The sequence below is a fragment of the Homarus americanus genome, unplaced genomic scaffold (assembly GCF_018991925.1).
Source record: "Homarus americanus isolate GMGI-L3 unplaced genomic scaffold, GMGI_Hamer_2.0 scaffold42643, whole genome shotgun sequence".
NCBI lineage: Eukaryota > Metazoa > Arthropoda > Malacostraca > Decapoda > Nephropidae > Homarus > Homarus americanus.
In genome coordinates, this window is record NW_024747582.1 from 692,829 (window position 1) to 711,368 (window position 18,540).

Below are 18,540 nucleotides of genomic sequence, written 5' to 3' on the forward strand. Positions count from 1 at the left end.
TTTATTGAAGATAACTTTATTATAGGTATTTACAAGTCTGGGAGAGTTGGAAACTAGAAATCTGGTAAAAACTGTGGAAGCTTATCCATATCAACAATCGTCTAGACTCTCGCTAACCACCAGTACAACCTGTCTAAGTAGGGGGGACGGGACTAGTCACCGCCAGTTGACGTAAATTTTATGATACCCAGTTCTCGTTTTATACAATACTTGGCACCTAGTTGGGGGGGGGGGTTGTATGCAAGTATATATGGTGTTATACAATCATTGAAAGATAATGGCTTTATGTCTTGTAAGTCACCAGGGGGCAGATAGTCCAGTGTCCTATTGCACAGTGTGTGTGCTATTTATACAGTACATGGACTCTCAAATGCTTCTCAGGTTGTTATTTGATGGTACCACAGCATCACAATAACATATTTCCATTCATCACTAGGTGGAATGAGCTCTGATAAACTATGAAATAACATGGTCTTTTGGCCAATCATAAACTTTAGGGAAATTAACAACTTCCTCTTCAGGGATTTGGTCAAGTCGTATAGGAACCGGGCGCAGCTGACGCATCTGGGCAGAAACATTCTCCAAGATGTTGTCAGGAACCTGGAGGAGAGGAGGGATGTGTTTGGTAAGTAGTGATATTTTCTCTAAAATAACAAACCAGGATATGGAGATAGAATAAAGCCCTACCTAGAACCTACTTCATGTAATTACTATATAAAGTAATCATTGGATATAATGTATTGATATTTATTGCATTTTGACAATAAGCAGTAATTGCACCACTTCCTACAAGTAACTCAGAAAGTAGATAATTAAGACAGACTATCTTTATGACCCTGGAACTAACAGAGGCAGAAGCCATGTGCATAAACCATTAGGCAAGAATGATAAAGTTAAATTTGCCTTGTATGGGAGGCAGCATATACTGGACACCACACATTTCTTATTTAACATTCTGTTAACACACTATACTACCTCTCTGTAAATTTTTACACTTATCATTATGCTGTATACTGGATTTTAATGTGAAAACAACCACTGTATGGCCTGTGAAGGACAAACTCCCTTCATTCAGACATAGTAGGTGATACAAGAGCCTAGGGTCAAGACCTATTCAGACGCTGCTCCTGCTACGCCGCTGCCCCCCTTGGCCAATGTCGGCTCACTCCCCTAGTCCCTTTCCCCGACCCATCCTCACCACCGGGATATCTGCATAATCAAAAGTGACAATTTCGTTTTGGAAAGAAGTGGGAACAGTGTTTAGGCCAGTGAATTCAGCACTAGACAGTACCAGTGAAAGCCACATCCCACCAGTGAGATAAGCACCCCTGGGAACTCCCTGACAAGGAGGTGCTAATCCGTCCACCCTGGGAACAACAGAGGGCCGGCCGGCTATGCACCTGACTACGAGACAACACAACATCACCGCGCAGTGGGGTACTGTGTGACACCACCCCACACCACATGGTGTCCCCATGACTATGTGAGGTCCTTCATATCAACACCTGAGGATGAGTCACTGTACCACGTGAACACAACACCACCCGGTGTCTCCATGACCACGTGAGGTCCCTCATATCAACACCCGAGGAGTTACTACACCACGTGAACATCACACCACCTGGTGTCTCCATGACCACGTGAGGTCCCTCATATCAACACCCGAGGAGTTACTACACCAGGTGAACACCACACCACCTTATGTCTCCATGATCAGCCCACGCCATCAACTGTAAACCATAATAATTTGTATGTTCAATCATTGTTCCTTCTTCTTTTAGTAATGAATGAAAGCTTTTGTTAAACGACCCACCCACCCCATGTCTTCGTATGTAATAAGTCATTTTTGTCTAATGTATATCTTCAGCCTTCGAGCTGCCGACTTTTTCAATAAACCGTGAATTTATTATTATTAACTGGTTTTAAAGAACTAAAGCAAGTCCCATACATGTGCCTCTAATGGTACATAAAACACATAATTTATAAGGTAAGAGGAATAGCAACCTTCAGTCTCAAAACCACACAAGTTCCCTCTTACCCTTGACAGCATTACAGAATATGGAGGTAAACAGAACAAAATATGCATAAACATCCATTGGATGGAACCAGGGAATATACTCAGGAAAATCTGCATATTTGTGCAACTGTGGATAAAAACCTGAAAATTGGAACAGATGAACCTGGTGAGTTTTGGGCCAAAAATGCAAAGGTATCAAGGTCAGATGCTAAAGACATCCCTAAAGTAACTCCCCAAAGGTCTGGTTTTGATGTTAAAATGTTTGTAATAAAGTAGAGCACCACTCTTAAGGCACATGCAACCCACCCGGTCAAACACACGAGCTCGTCGGGTCCATCGCGTAACTACTACGATTACTCACAAGACATTATGCATATACTGTACAGTACGGGGGTTCTCGGGTTCCATTCCCGAGGCCGTCCTCAACGCGTGCACTACATCATACCACAAGTCCTTTTATACATCTCCAATCACTTAATTTAAGAGAAAAATAGAAATTGAATGACAAAATACAGTAAAGAAAAGTATACAGCCGAGCTGCACGATAGATGGGCATTTGTATGAATTACAAAGACTTTACTGGGATGGTTGAACTGAAACTTTCTTCCTCTTGTCATGAATCTCTCCGTAACATCGTATAATAACTCTTGACGTGTTGGTATTTAAACAATCCTCCTTCAATAAACCTGAAACCTTTTATTTTGTATTTAATCCCTCAGAAGTTTCTCCTCTGACAACATTTGCTTCACCACTTTAATCAGCTCTTAATTATTCAGCATGAGACTGAAGCAACTGTGTGACATCATCCTCATGACTATCAAGCTGGAGTCACTTACCCAACTTGGTCTACCACCACTGTCACTTACCCAACTTGGTCTACCACTGTCACTTACCCAACATCATTTTCAAAGCACTCGAAATTATGAGCAAACTGTGGGCAGTGTTTTCTCCAAGCAGCATTTCCCCCTGAGCTTGAACCAGTTAAACCAGCCCGTACTAGCAACAAAATCTTCCCCAACACTTTCACTACCACGTTTAGCCTTCAAGTCAGCATGCAAGCTTCTCACTTTTTGATCTTCCATCCACATCACTAACAATCTTTCCATTTCAATTAAAAATCCACTTCTTTATTTTGTTATCACAGTTGAGTGCATTGGTGTAGATCCTTTTGCATATTCGAGAATTTTCTCTTTGTCTTTCAAAATTATCCAACTGTTGAACGACTGAAACCCAAAGCCTTACCGATCACTGACGATGTTTCGCCTTTTTCAGAACGTTTAATTACATCACTTTTCACTTCTGCTGTAATTGTTTTCTTTTTCTTGGATGCACTACCATTGCTTGCATCAGGTTTGGGAGCCATGATGAGGGCCAAAAAAGAGAGTTAATAAAGTTTGCATTTGATCACGCACGTTTAGGCAATGAGGGTGACTGGGAGCGACGCACCGCTCCCACCGCCTCCCCTCTATATTGTGCAAACTAGTTCTCGTACGTAACTACTGTACTATGAACCATTGTACTTATGTCAGATTTTTTAAATAATTGGCCTTATGGGACTTCGTTTCTAAGTCGGGACCCTCTGTACTGTATACTGTAGATATTTGTTATACAGTGGGGTATGCTATAACGAATCTAATTGGTTCTAGAACCTTGTTCGTTATAGCATTCGTTCGTTATAGGATTAATCCGTTCCAGGCCCCCAAATACAACCACTTAACACTGAAAAATATAATATAAAATTGTAAAAATTGTAAAAAAGTGCATAAATATGCATCTAAACCCCTGAAATAAAGAATATCATTAATACTTGTAATAAAAAACAATAACTTAGTAAAAAAAGAAAAAATATATATATTTTTTAAATAATGTTCGTTGTAGGAGTTTCGTTCGTTATAGCATTCTCAATTTTATAAGTAAAACCGTTCGTTATAGGAATATTCGTAGTAGGATCCGTTCGTTATAGCATACCCCACTGTAACTTTATAATAATAATTAATTTTACTTAGAGTACATAATAATTATATAGAATATGTAATACTAAATATTCCATTTTATGAGCTGAACAGAGTCATGGGCCACAGTGTTTGTTTTTTGTGCAAGAGACCATCTCTAAAGACTCTGTCAGGTGGGGCTGAGAAAGCCTGTGGAGCTGTGATTGAAATACTAATAGAGTTTGGAAGTTTGAGGGGGCTGCAGAAGGTACTGTGTAATACTAAGGAACTAACTCCAGAAAAATGTGTAACCAGTGAGGCTAAATGGCACAAGTTTCAGCCAGGCCTCTTCAAAGGGCGCAGGTTAAAGTCCTCCAGTAACCAACATACACCCAAGCCATCAACTTCACAAGCTATCACGCCGACAGATTTGTATCATCTGTGGGAATTCAGACAAGAACCTCCACTGTGTATCAACAACATCCCAGGATGATAACATTAAGATGGGAATTCAGATCCTCCAGGACTTTGATATCATGGACAGACTGTCACCTTATGGCAGCTGGGAAGTTGGTGAATAAAAATGTCTTTCAAGCTCAGGGAACAGAAGGAATGACTGTCTGATACAGGGAAAAAGAAGAAGCGGGTCATGTTCATCACACTCACCGATTGCCCTTAAGGACCAAAAACTTTATCACCACAAGGTACATGTCCCAATTTTCAGGTTTTTGTCCACAGTTGTGGCAAAGTTGCCAATTTTGACAGATTTTCCCAAGTAATAGTAATAACAGCCTCATCATCACAAATTGGCTTGACATTGCTTTATTGTTCTGACAACCTAGAATTTTTAGATTGTCTCAGAATTAAAGGCAAATATTACAAAATAAATACACCAGACCAACCTTATCATAAGGAAATATATGAAGTCTGGCCATTCTTCCTCTTCTTAGTAAGTTCTTGTCTAACTTATTATATACAGCTTTTCTGAGAATCTATAAAACAAATAGTAATATATTTAAAAATAACATCCAGGGTGAACAACATTCAATAACAGCTGCATTAATGTAGGGATGAGTGAACAGTCCTGTAGTTATTTTATGATGAGACATTGGAAAAAATCCCTCAAGCTTAAATATAATGCTAGTTAATTAGATAATTATTATCATAAGTACATTCTGAAGCACATTAATTGAAATTCTAAAGGAAATATGAAATATTTGTGGCAAACCATCATCACTTAAGTATATCTGATCCTACATCAAAACACCACATTGGGAACTTTCCCCAAGTAATCTCAGCTACCAAAGCTACGTATTAATAAGCTACTGGACAGCAACAGTTTGACCATATGATAAAATTTCCTAGACCTTGTACAGTACTAGAATGATGGTCATGCAATTACATAGTCCTTTATTCTACAATGAGTAACAGGTGAGTGAAGCAATGATAATGGATGCCAACAATAGTACACATACAGTACTGTACTGTAAATGAAATCAGAAGGAAACAAGATGAATAATTATTGGTACCGGGGTATACTGTATGAAGAACTACTCAGACAATATATATATATATATATATATATATATATATATATATATATATATATATATATATATATATATATATATATATATATATATATATATATATATATATATATATATATATATATATATATATATATATATATATATATATATATATATATATATATATATATATCTATATATATATATACAGTGGGGTATGCTATAACGAATCTAATTGGTTCTAGAACCTTGTTCGTTATAGCATTCGTTTGTTATAGGATTAATCCGTTCCAGGCCCCCAAATACAACCACTTAACACTGAAAAATATAATATAAAATTGTAAAAATTGTAAAAAAGTGCATAAATATGCATCTAAACCCCTGAAATAAAGAATATCATTAATATTTGTAATAATAAAACAATAAATTAGAAAAAAAAACAATTAAATTATGATCGTTGTAGGAGTTTCGTTCGTTATAGCATTCTCAATTTTATAGGTAAAACCGTTCGTTATAGGAATATTCGTAGTAGGATCCGTTCGTAATAGCATACCCCACTGTGTATATATATATATATATATATATATATATATATATATATATATATATATATATATATATATATATATATATATATATATATATATATATATATATATATATATATATACACACACACACACTCTTGAGGAGGGGGTGGAGCATCTTTTCTCAGCTGAGATAAAACACACTACAGTACTTTACCATTGTGGGGTCCAGTTTATGTAATTCCCATGCTAACGTCCATGAAGCTCCTCCAGCATAACCAGTGTGATGAAAATATACACGTTTTTCCCATTCCATTCCTGGGAGGGCTATGTCCAGTGAATTTATAACTACAACATGGTCTCCACAGTCACCTGTAATATTAAATAAAATAAAGTGTGTTGACTTGAAGCATCAATTAATATTAAATTTTTTTTTTTAAATGGAATGGCCTAGTCATGGGTGAGCATATAGCCACTAAACATAAAGTGATCTAATACCCCTGAATATTTGATGATTATATTACAGTATCCTTAAATGTAACACAAGGGTAGTCATTTAGTAAGAAGGGAGGAGTAAGCATTTTTGTGTCAGCATAACATAAACACTTCATTTATTGACACTACTGTACTTAACAACCCCAGATCCTGCTCACCTAAGCACCTCAAGATTAATCCAACATTTATATATATGACCATCAGAATCAAGTAACTCCATAAACCAAAGCCAGTCAGAAAGGCAAGAGGAGGTACTCAAAGGGTTACATACAAGTGCATCCCCATAGGGCACTCTCCTACTAGCCCAACCTTAAACAATAGCTGTCTTACAAAGGTGTTCTTACTCATGGTTCTACTAAAGATAACTCGCCGAGGTTTTCATCTTACAATAATAAAATATGATCTGAGCCTTTTGATGTCATGTAGCATATGCAGTAAATATTGTAGACCGTTGCCATTCACAGATGGCAGCTATGGTGGTTAGCTTGTGAGCCTTTTCCCACAGCGCAGCGTCTCCTCTCCCTCTGTTCGTGCTCACTCGGAGCCTGTGACACAGCATCTCGTGTTGTACGCTCAAAACTTTTGTGTTTCTGTGTGAAATGGCCCTTATAAAGACTGCCTAGTGTTGGTAGAGGAGTGAAATGTAAAAGGCAGAAGTCAGTGATGACCCTGACAAAGAAAGTTGAATTATTAGATAAGTTAAAAGGGGATGGGTGTTGTCACGGCTGGTCAGTTGTTTGGTATAGGTATTACAGTAGTGTACTACGGTAGTATAAGTTGCAATTCACTGTTTTGCCTATTTGCGCCATTCCTTGGAACCTATCTCCCGCGAACAACAAGGGTTTACTGTAGTTATACTTTACAGAGGTTTGTTGACACTATACAGTATTACATGAGTTTTGACACCCAGTTTTAAGGCATGTTATCTAAGGCTGCCAACTGATCCACACGCTGACACTAGTCTCATCAGTGGGCTACACCTTATTTATCATTCAGATAAAGTACAGTAAAGAGTGGATGTTTGCTGCTGTCCTCAACCGACCCCATATTCTTGAGATTATTTTTCCTGACCTATAAACTAGTGGTGTTGGGAGTTAAATAATAGACAGTGAGTTTTGTGGCCACAATAACTAATGGGTTCAGTGTTGAGTACTTGGTGAAAGCATATTAAATAACCTCTCCTTCACCACCAAACATCCTAAGAAAAAGTTTACATCAAGTTTGGGCTTCAACCCTCTCCTGATCTCTAAGGAGAACTTCAAAGAATTTTTTTCAATGTTTTTAAGCTTAACAGTTTTTGGATAACATACTGGTATTGGTAACTTATGGGGAGGCCGCTCCCACCACAAGTTGTCCAATTTTGTTCATTTTTTTCACATGTTTTTTTAACATTATAGTAAGCAATATAAGAGAACTCTTTGTTTTAATTATAAGTACAGATTTTTTCAATATTTTTACTTTTTCTGTCTAAAATCATAAATCACCTGTAGTGGGCAGGGTATGAAGAATGAGGAAAATTGCAGGGCAAAACGGTGAAAAATTTATATGACACTAAAAGGACGTCTCTACTTGCTTTATACGTGAATAAATTAATTATTTACAGTAAATAATTAATTTATTCACGTTGCTGCATGTCTTCTGTTTGTTTTCAAGCAACCCATATGGTAAGAAACATCAAAACAAATAACGCATCTGAACAATATTAACCACCAACTAGGTATAACACAGTACTGTAAATACTTACTTAGAGGATGATAAATTGGTTTGTTCCTGCCTGCAAGATAAAGTTTGATCTTGTCTGCCGAGTGAAATGGATTCTGCCACCTAGCATCATACAAATACCACATTCTTCCAAATGTTGCCCATTGCTGAAAAATAAATCTGATATCAATGTATAGGTTAGGTTACATTTGGTCAAGTCAGGACAATAAGAGGTATTGTTACATTTTCAACCAATGGGATAGAAGGGGGGAGCTATCTGAAAAACGAAAGATTTCCGAGAAAAATCAATATCAAACCCGAATAAAACGCATCAAAAACCACCGGGGTTAATACAGTATAGTCTGCATTTACGCGGGTTTTGTTTACTCGTTTGATCATTTACGCGGTGCCTTGCCAGAATGAAAATGCTTTAATTACGCAGTAAATTTGGTCATTTACGCGGGAAGCGGAGCAGGCAGGCTGCGCACAAGGTCGCCCAGTCATCAAAACATTACCGAGTTCCTCACCCGCCACCCACCACAGCTGGCCCAAGTCAGTGATAGTGAGGATATGGACTTTGAGGGGTTTGACAAAGATGCCCTGCAAGCCTCTGTGGTGGATAGTGATACAAGTGATACAGGTGAGGGCCAATAATCTGCCCTCTGCCTCGGAACCAACCCCCATCCCCGTGTGCCCAGCCATCTTTTCTACTAACGTAAGTGTTAAAAACCTAATATTATTGATATTTCTCTTCAATATTAATTGTGTGTGCATACCATCATAAAATTAAGATGTTATTTTTACTACAACGTAGGTATTGTGTCGGATAAAGTGTAGTTTGGGGGACGGCCCAGTCTCTATTTCAATTAATCCAATATGTTCTGTTATTTCGTTTACGCGTTTCTCGTTTTATGCTGACCTCCACGGGTTCAATTGACCGCATATATGCAGACTATACTGTGTATAGGACTAACCCGCCCTGGCTGCATAGTGCCGATGCGGCCGTGGCATCTCACGTCCAGAAGATGCCCAAAATTTCACCATATCATAGTAAGTTTTCTGCTTAATATACCGGGGAAGTTAGGTAAGGTTAGGTAGGTTTCTTTGGTTAGGTCTGTTCTTCATACCCACAATTGTTATGTAGCGTTTATTTAAAAAAAAAATTATTTTACATATTTCCACAAACTACAACAGTGTTCACTATTATATAACAGTGAAAATCCAGAGTTTTTATAATTGTTTTCAATCAATTTTGCTCGCAGGTTAGTCCTATATAATTACCACCATGGGCAAACACACTGCTCAACTCGAGCCAAACTGATTGAAAAATGCAAATTAACCGACATAGTTGACAACGAATTATAAAATTGACACAAACTAAAAGGGAAGTTCTCAGACAGGCGAGGACGATCTTCTAAAACTTGTGACTTAAAATTTGGTCTCACTGTCCTTCACTTATAATAATAACTTACCTGAACTCTTCTGGCAACAGACATTTTTATCTACGTGTATCTCTAATGTAGGTCCTCCTCTTGTATATTAGCCAGAAGGAAATGTTTAAGTGTTTACATTAGGCTGAGTTAAAGTAATTAGAGAGAGATGTGTGGGAACAGAAAACCATCGAGTAAGAGAGAAATGCGTTGGTGTAGTTTCCAATACTCTTCCTCAGCCTATAAGAGAATCACCTCCCTTGAACCCAGAAACCGGATCCCAGTACTCAAACACCGAATCTTTGACGCAGAAAATAAAATAATCATAAGTCAAAGTAGTGAACTTTTTTCTTTTACTTTTATCCTCTTCACCACTGATCGGCTCGCTAGCCGCCCGGGCAATCGGTCACGTCTCTGTCACGCACTGTTGGTAAGTACTGGGCATGCACCAGCTCCTGAATGTACCTGAACCCGCTCCAGTGTTGGTCAAGTCTGGTCTTGAAAGAGCTCACACTCGGTGCCGTCACAACACTCTCTGGTAGATTGTTCCAAGAGCTCACAACTCTCACTCCGAAAAAGTTTGCCCTCACAGTTTTCTGGACTTGCGGCTTCTTCAGTCTTGAGCTGTGACCCCTTGTAGGGCGAGCGTCCGCCAGCTCCAAGTAAGGACACTCAACTGAGTAGTGCCCCCTGAGATGCTTATACACCTCAACTAGGTCCCCCCTTGCCCGTCTGTAGTATAAGCTAGGCAAGTTCAGGCGCTCCAATCTCTCAGGGTAGCTGAGGTGCCGAAGTGCAGGCACCAGTCTGGTGGCCCTCCTTTGAACATTTTCAACCAACTGACAGTCCCTAGCATACCTCGGGGACCAGATGGGGTGACAGTACTCCAGATGGGGAAGCACTTCACTCCTGAAGATCGTCACGAGGGACGGACCGTCTAGATATTTGAACGACCTTCTTATAAGACCCAATAATTTATTTGCCTGATTTACCTTCTTCTCACAATGGCCCGAGAACTTCAGCTCATTGTCAACATACACACCTAGGTCCTTCTCACACACAGTCTCAACTAGTGCAGTTTCTTCATCCCGTTGGGACATATGATACGCCTCCTTACCGTTGGTACGCCCCAGGTGCATCCTCTTACACTTCGTGACATTGAATCTCAGCAGCCATTTCTTCGACCATTCCTGGAGCCCACAGAGGTCCTTCTGCAGCTCTTCACAGTCCGCTTGGTTCTTAATTTCCCGAAATAACTTGCCATCATCGGCAAACATTTGTATGGAGGAGTGTACAACGTCAGGCATATCATTTATGAAACAAACAAACAACAGCGGGCCCAATACACTACCCTGCGGTACCCCACTTGTTACAGGTACAGATGACGATTTCGTGCCATTAATCACCACACACTGCTTGCGGTCATGTAGAAAGTCTTCTATCCACGCTAGGACATTTCCCCGAATTCCGTACCCTTCCAGTTTGATTTTCAGCCTTTCGTGGGGTACACTGTCGAAAGCCTTGGCAAAATCTAGGTAAATATTGTCGATATTACCACCCCGTTCTAGAATATGGGTCCAAATATCCAATACCTTGAGCAATTGTGTTAAGCAAGAGCGCCCCGGCATAAAACCGTGTTGGCAATCTTTTACAAGGTTGTTTCGTAGTAGATGTTCCATCACGGCATCTCTGATAATACTCTCAAGTACTTTACATATTATGCTGGTCAGGCTCACCGGTCTATAGTTGTTCGTGGAGTGACTATCGCCCTTCTTGAAGATAGGACTCACATAAGCCACTTTCCATTCACTGGAGACCATTTGTTCATCCAGGCATTTACAAAACAGAATCTTCAGGGGCTCTGCAAGCTCGTTGCACAACTCTCTTAGCACTCTAGGATGCACCATGTCAGGTCCGGGACTCTTATGGACCTTTAGCCTGGACAGTTTATTTCTAATACCCTCTTCTGTGAACACAATGTGGGTCAGTGCTGTGTCGAACCGTCTGTCCTCAAACGCAGGAAGGTTAGTTGCATCCTCTCTTGTGAACACTGAGGAAAAGAAGCTGTTCAATGCCTCAGCTTTATCCTGGTCAGAATCTGCATAACTACCATCTTCAAGCCTCAGGTCTGATACTCCTACTCGCGTTTTCAATTTCGACTTTGCATAGCGGTAAAACGCCTTTGGGTTTGACTTGACCTCGCGTGCAACCAGCCTCTGGAACTCCTTTTCAGCCCTCCTACACTCTATCTTTGCTTGGTTTCTGGCTCTTGCATACATCCTCCTGTCTTGCTCATCGTTTGACCCAACCCACGTCTTGAATTTCTGGGTTTTCTTCTTAATTTTGTCGACCGCCGCATGGTTCATGTGTAGGGATCCCCTCGTATTCCTAGAAGCACTGGGTTTGGTCTTGGGTATATATTTATCGATCAAATGGGTCATTTTACTAGTTATGATATTCAGCGTAGTGTCTGCGTTCTTGTACCTTAATAAGTCAGGCCAGTTGATACCCCTCATCTCTTCCCTCATCCCATTGTAATTTCCCTTGTAATATTTGCACCTTGGCCTGGCCTTATCTTGAACTAGGTAACAGTTAAATCTGAATGACAACATTGTATGGTGACTGGTGCCAACTGGGGCAAGGTGTTCCAGTTTGGCCACCATACCCTCCTCGTTTGTTATGATGAGGTCAAGTGGCTTGGGTGTTTGCTCCCCTCTGTAATGTGTCGGGTCTCTCACATGTTGGAACAGAAAATTATCTCTCAGTTTCTACAAAAAGAGTAGCAGGATTATTCAAGTCATTCGGGGTGGACTCGTTTCTCCAGTCGATGTCGCCATAGTTAAAGTCCCCCATGATAAGGAGGTGGCTGGGGTTGAGCATCGCCGCATTGTTTATTAAGGTTCTTAAGTTCCTTTGATTTAGTGGGCCACAGTTTGGGGATCTGTAGATACACCCGACGATAAGTAAGTCCCCTCCCTTTAATTTAATTTTACACCACTTGGACTCTTCAAAAACATCCTCTCCCTGTACCCTCGCCTGGCTCTAAGGTCTTGCCTAGCGTAGATAACCACACCCCTCCTGCAGGATTCTTGAGTTAGGTTCGTAAATGAGTCATATCCAGCAATACTGAACTCACATTCCTCTGGGTCGATTCTCCTGTTCTTGTACAACAGTTCTACAACTCCTACAATATCTGGTTGGTGTACTCTTAGTAGTGTTTCAAACTCCTCTCTCTTATCAAGGAACGTGTCAGTATTAGTGTACATGACATTCAAGCCAGAATTTGTTCTCGGTAACGTCTCTGCTCTTAGTAATAAACCCGCTCCACCCACATTCTCAGAAGCTGCAGCATTTGCTAAGTACACTGTATTTTGCAGGGTGTGGTTAGAAATGTCATTGTTTACACGGCGCTCGTTCCCTCCTGTCATAACCAATTGAATTAGTTACGACTTTTAATACATACATTTACTTTTATCCTCTTCGGCTGTAAGTATAGAAGAGGGGCGTGGCTTATAGGTCAGGTTAGCAGGGAAATACTATACTTGTATTCTATATAAACTTTATACCAGGTGAAGAATGTGGATTACCTGTTATAGATGGTGGAATTTAAAGTTTTTTACTAGTTATTTATTAAACTGCACAAGAAACTTTATGTAGTTGTAAAGAATTGTAAATTGATGTTCTGGGTTGATGGCTTGTTGATGTTTGTACACAGTCCTTGGATTAGTCTAACACATAATTGTAAATGTTAGTTTCTTCAAATTTTAACTTAGTTTTGATTATTTTGAGTAACTTTTTTTTTAATGTTGCCACATTCTTAAAAGAAATTGATGGAGAAAGTGTTGATTGTTACTCTGCCTTACACTTACCAACAGTTCTTAATAAACCTTTTCTTCACTAACAGATACCTTGCATAGTGGTCATCAATAATCTAGTACTGTACAGTTGTATGAAACATTGAAGGGGGCAGTTAACAGTATAATCAGGGAGATGACTACATAATACTGTACACTGTATCAAAGCTTATTTATCAATGTTTATATCACTACTGTTAGACCTATGGTAAAAATAAGGCTGTGTTACTTTACGTTTTTCTCCACTTTTCATATCTGGTGCTTAAGTTGTGCTGTGTAATGCTTCATGTACTCAGTAAACTAGTTCACAGGTGTTCCTTCATATACTAAGATAGTGTTCCTGGAAATACTTAAATTAAGTTTTAAGTAATTTATAGATTGGGGTTATGTTCCTGTGAGGGAAAATCTTTACATTGACAAAAACAACAAAATGGGATTTATTGTTTGTTTGCTTATATAGTTTATCATGTACTGTATATAGGCAGTGTACTGTACTGTAGGTATAGTACTATTTAATATATTAGTACAGAGTTGTAATAATTATTCATTCCAGGATGATGACTTGAAGGTAGAGGAAATGATGACCACAAGAGTTCTTCTGGTGACCTGACTCATGATGCACCAGAGACACAAGTCAGGTTAGGTACAGTACAGGTCATCTCTCATTGTGTTTTCTTCTCCAAACTCTTGACAGAGTACAGTAATTGTAACCCATGGACTGCCTTGTCTAGTTAACTCTTCTAAGTGTAAATATCAATAGAGTATTTGTACTGTACAATACTTGGGATGCACCAATGAATTGATATCAGCTACAGATAATATCAATATTTTGCTGAATCAGTATCTGTACACAAAGTATTAGTTGATGCCATTTTGCCGTTTTGGGTTAATAAATTACTCGAGCATTTTTATTATCGGCAAAATACAGTAATTACGGAAACCAGTTACTGTAATCTGTTCACTTATTATGGGAAGTTTACACTTGGCCGCTGATCATAATGTTTTATTGGATAACATGGCAGTGTCCTCTGTGGAAGTCTGTCTATAGCACTTCATTGTAAGGTAATGGATATATACTGTAACATCGGTAAAGTACATTAGATATTTTATTGACCAATATTACCCAAATTAGAACCAAGAACGACCTGCTACAGTATCATAACTCCTAGAATGAACGACATAGGTTGTTGAGGCTGGAGAGTTTTTATAACAAAATTAGTCAAAATGATAAATAACATGATTTAAATCCTATTTTATTAAAGAATGAGTAAATTATGAATAAATGTTCCAAAATAAGTCTTAAATATTAGAATAAAGTCGCTGCTGCTTAGAAATGCGAGTCCTTTCCACCACCATCTCTGTACAAGTGAACATTAAGCTGATGAAGACCACTTGAGGATAATACAACAAAAATGGCCGTCACGAGGAGACTTTAACTTCAATAATAAATAAATATTAATTTAGTAACACCGCAAGATAATATTTTCTGGTCTTGGTCTGGTTTATCTGTTGTCCCGATGCTCCTCTGACCCGACTCTTATTGCTTTCATTTTCACATCAATAGTAAGGACTTTCCCGGGCACCTTGGCTGGTTTACCAACACTAGGCGAGGGCCGGGTTATTAAACATTGATGAACATACTAATGGCAAGCTTGTTTTATTTAAATACTGTACTATTTGGCCGATACTTTGTTTATAGTCTGGCTTTGGTGGTGAGACTATATAGTGACTTAACTGTTTTACCTGCATGATAAAATTGACCTAAATTATAGCATTAACTCTGGCAGCAGATTATTGGGAGAGTTTTGAATCTGGTTATTAACGGTGCATCACTAATGTATTGTTCTTCAATTACTGTACAGTGGTCCCTCGGTTAACGAGCACAATTCATTCTAGAACGTTGCTCGTTAGCCGAAAGTCAACAAAAAAGGTAGTACACTTACTTTGAGGTGTGTATGTAGAAGGCTCCTGGATGATGATGATGATGGGAATTAGAATGGGGGTGGAGGAGAAGGAAGAAGAGAAGGCATTGGGGTGGAACAGAAATCACCCCATGGTGCCATTTCACCCATAAAATTTTAGCTCTTGGTGTAATTTAAGATTATTTTCTTTAAATCAACACTGCACTGCATTATATATTGTCAATATGTAAAATATATTTCAAAATGACCAATAATTTGCTTGGAAACAGAAAAAAAGCATTTAGTTGAAGAGAGTCTCAGGCAAGATGTTACCTCCACTGAAAACAGAGAGAGACTAACGCCTGTCTGGTGTGTTAAGAGGCTGGATGGCACGCCAGAAACTAGTTTCTTCACCTTCAATTATGTTCAATAATTGTTAAATGACTAAAAAAGTTAATATTAAACTTTTAAAATTATTGAATAGTATCAACTTCTAGAACCGATTAATGTATTGGCGGACTGATACTAAAGCTGGTTGCCCGGTCAGTGCAAGCAAAAACATGTTGAGGTCGGTTCGTAAGAAATTCGTTAACCGAATTGAAGATCCTTATGGAAGGCAGTTCGTTAACCGAGGCGTTCGTTAAACGAGGGGTCACTGTATATTATGTATGTGCTCCATTTATATACACTATTTATTCAGCCTAGCTAGCAGCGTGTGGCAATGTATTTACCATGTCCCACACGCTTAATTAATGTGCCTGGCGACATATGGGAGCTGTTAATGTATCACTTGCCACATGTCACCTAGAGGCTAGTTGACCCCCCAGACAGAGAAAGGAGCACCACCTCACTTGTGTATCTCTGTTTATCCAGTAAATAGAACCTACGAAAACTCTACAGGTGTTTGTGTTTGCTCCTGTAGATAGAACTTGATACCCAGTCCTTTTTATTTGGAACTGTAAATATTAGTTTAATTGGCATTATGTTGCTGACCATTAATCCCTCAACTGATACCGTTCCTCTATATTTTTTATATTCATAATTTTTTGTAATTGATGTTTCCAAATAATCATTAATGTGTACAATTTCTACTATTATTCCTTATCATTTTCAACCAAAAATCCATTAACATAGTTTATATTATTGTTAACATAAATATATATTTAATGTGGGACTGGCTACCATTTATTCAACAACATTGACACTCCTGATTTTACTTACCACAATTGTTCCCAGCAAACTTCTCCATTGCCCTTCAACTTTGTTTTGCACAAAATGAGAACATTCTGGTTCCATTTATTCATTACAAATCCCAGAACCTCAATTTTAAGCTTTATTCACATTTTAGTCTAAAAAAAATAGATGGGGGTTAATATCCCCTATGTAAATTAATTTAGGTTCAAGATATACACTTTAGGATAAAGTAGCTACGGTATGTTTATTTACCACTTGAAGTGGAGGCTTCTTCATCAAGCTGTTTCTTTTTCTTGTGTCTCTTTCTCTTTCTTTTCACTTCTTCATTTTGAGGCTGTGGTTTTGTTTTCTTGCTCTTTTTACAAGATAAAGGGTTTGGATTCTTGGGTTTCTTCTTCTTCTTTGGTGGTGGTTGGTCATCTTCTCCAATGTATTTACGCTTGAGAGATTTCAAAGTTTTTTCTTCATGATCTGTTAATAACCTAAAAACAAAAAGGAAATAGGTTATCAATATTCATTCATGCATGATATTTGAAACTGCCTAGTATATATATATATATATATATACATATATACATATATACACACGAAGTTCCCAAGTGCTTTCGTGTGATTCACATCTTTTGTTTTCTGTTCAATTTTTGCACCTTACCTTGGTTGCCACAAAATTATTTATTATTAATGTGCAGACAAATATTTTTTTTAAATGTACATAAATAAATGTAACACTGCGAGGTGAGTTCACACATTAACAGCAGTATTAAACCATTGTCTTCTAACATTTTTAAGCTATTTTTAAATATTAACATACATGATGGCTTGATCTGACTACTTTTGCACTTAGACAACTGATCAGTGAATAAACCAGGGCATATGGAGATGCATTATGCATGACAATAATATTTAATAAATTCTGATAAATACACTACAATATTATTTACTAAGTGCTCAAGATAGATCCTGCGGTAAGTGACAACAACAGTGCTTGAGAGATGGGGAGTTTAGGGAACAAAAGCTAATCTCTGATTTTAGGGGGAAAATTTATTAGTTTTTGATAAAGTTTTATTAACCCGGCACCAAATGAACCTGAATTATTGAGAAATTGCATACTGTAGTTATAAAGGGATCGCGAGGCGGGTTGATCTTTCCTCCCTCCTCCGCCACTCACCTGGTATTCCACAGCAAAGAAAACCCAACAGAAATTGGTGTTTGCCTTAAGGTGGCTACTGGGCAGATGAGAATATCTCCCTGCAAGTGCCAGGTAAATACACTAACTATACAATTTGCTCATATCCTCAACATGCATATGCAGTATCCAATGAATCTGGCATCTAAACTGATTCATTACACCTTATGAATGTTAAGGCATCAAGTTTCTTCAACACTATCATAATTATATCGTTTTTTGTAACCAAGCTATTTCCCACTAGAGCAGGGTGGATGGAAGCAAATGCACACATGAAAACTCTCCCATTACCTGCTCTCATTTATCACTTACTGATGTAACACTTTCATTAGGCTCAGAAGCTCATCTGATGTATTTCCTGGTAATTCATCCAACTCGGCATCATATAATTTAATAAGAGTTAATTTGCACAATTCCACTAATCACTTACTTGTTTGATTCTGAAGCCAACTTAAGACATTTATCTGTGGGTTTCTCCAGTGTAGGAGCACTATGATAAAGATACAGAATAGGTGCACCTGTCACACTGTGGTGAATATGTTGACGGAGATCATCATCTTGTGTTGCTATAATGTACCTATAAGAAAAATGTATAAGCTGCAATTGTTGTCACACCATGGATGGAAAACATGAAATGTAAAAATTAAACAATATATATATATATATATATATATATTGTTTTGTACTTCTCCTTAGTCTGTACTCACCCCTGAAGATGTGAATTACACGAAAGCGCTTGGGAACTTCGTGTTTTCTTCCTTCCTTGTCGTTA

General features: G+C 38.3%; 3 protein-coding genes across 12 annotated transcripts in view; 1 reads left to right on the forward strand and 2 right to left on the reverse strand.

Moving 5' to 3' along the window:
* LOC121879712 (39S ribosomal protein L13, mitochondrial-like) lies at nucleotides 1-10,121 on the reverse strand. 5 transcript variants are annotated; one of them, XM_042386474.1, is made up of 5 exons: nucleotides 10,099-10,121; nucleotides 8,247-8,370; nucleotides 6,225-6,379; nucleotides 4,851-4,940; nucleotides 1-600 (listed from the first exon to the last, which is right to left on the reverse strand). In XM_042386474.1, the coding sequence occupies exons 2-5, from the start codon at nucleotides 8,347-8,349 to the stop codon at nucleotides 457-459; spliced, it is 492 nt and encodes a 163-aa protein (XP_042242408.1). In that variant the 5' UTR covers nucleotides 8,350-8,370; nucleotides 10,099-10,121; the 3' UTR covers nucleotides 1-456. The 5 variants fall into 5 exon arrangements, with proteins under 5 accessions (XP_042242408.1, XP_042242405.1, XP_042242409.1 ...); XM_042386471.1 differs by lacking the exon at nucleotides 10,099-10,121 and adding an exon at nucleotides 9,676-10,018; XM_042386475.1 differs by lacking the exon at nucleotides 10,099-10,121 and adding an exon at nucleotides 9,991-10,013.
* Nucleotides 10,041-18,540, forward strand: part of LOC121879709 — a 22,852-nt gene continuing 14,352 nt past the window's right edge. Inside the window, exons 1-2 of one of the 4 annotated variants that reach the window (XM_042386459.1) lie at nucleotides 10,041-10,063; nucleotides 14,041-14,130. The gene's annotated coding sequence lies outside the window, so the exon portion shown is untranslated. Of the gene's footprint in view, nucleotides 10,064-10,245; nucleotides 10,296-14,040; nucleotides 14,131-18,540 lie in introns of those variants that run through there. The other 3 variants (XM_042386461.1, XM_042386458.1, XM_042386460.1) reach the window with 3 other exon arrangements.
* LOC121879711 (rRNA-processing protein UTP23 homolog) overlaps nucleotides 16,808-18,540 on the reverse strand; it is a 6,959-nt gene continuing 5,226 nt past the window's right edge. For 2 of the 3 annotated variants that reach the window (XM_042386470.1, XM_042386468.1), the window contains 2 exons: nucleotides 18,199-18,345; nucleotides 16,808-17,064 (listed from right to left, as the gene is read on the reverse strand). In XM_042386470.1, coding sequence (XP_042242404.1) covers nucleotides 16,827-17,064; nucleotides 18,199-18,345 — 385 coding nt within the window. In that variant the 3' untranslated portion in view covers nucleotides 16,808-16,826. The remainder of the gene's footprint in view (nucleotides 17,065-18,198; nucleotides 18,346-18,540) is intronic. The other variant, XM_042386469.1, reaches the window with a different exon arrangement.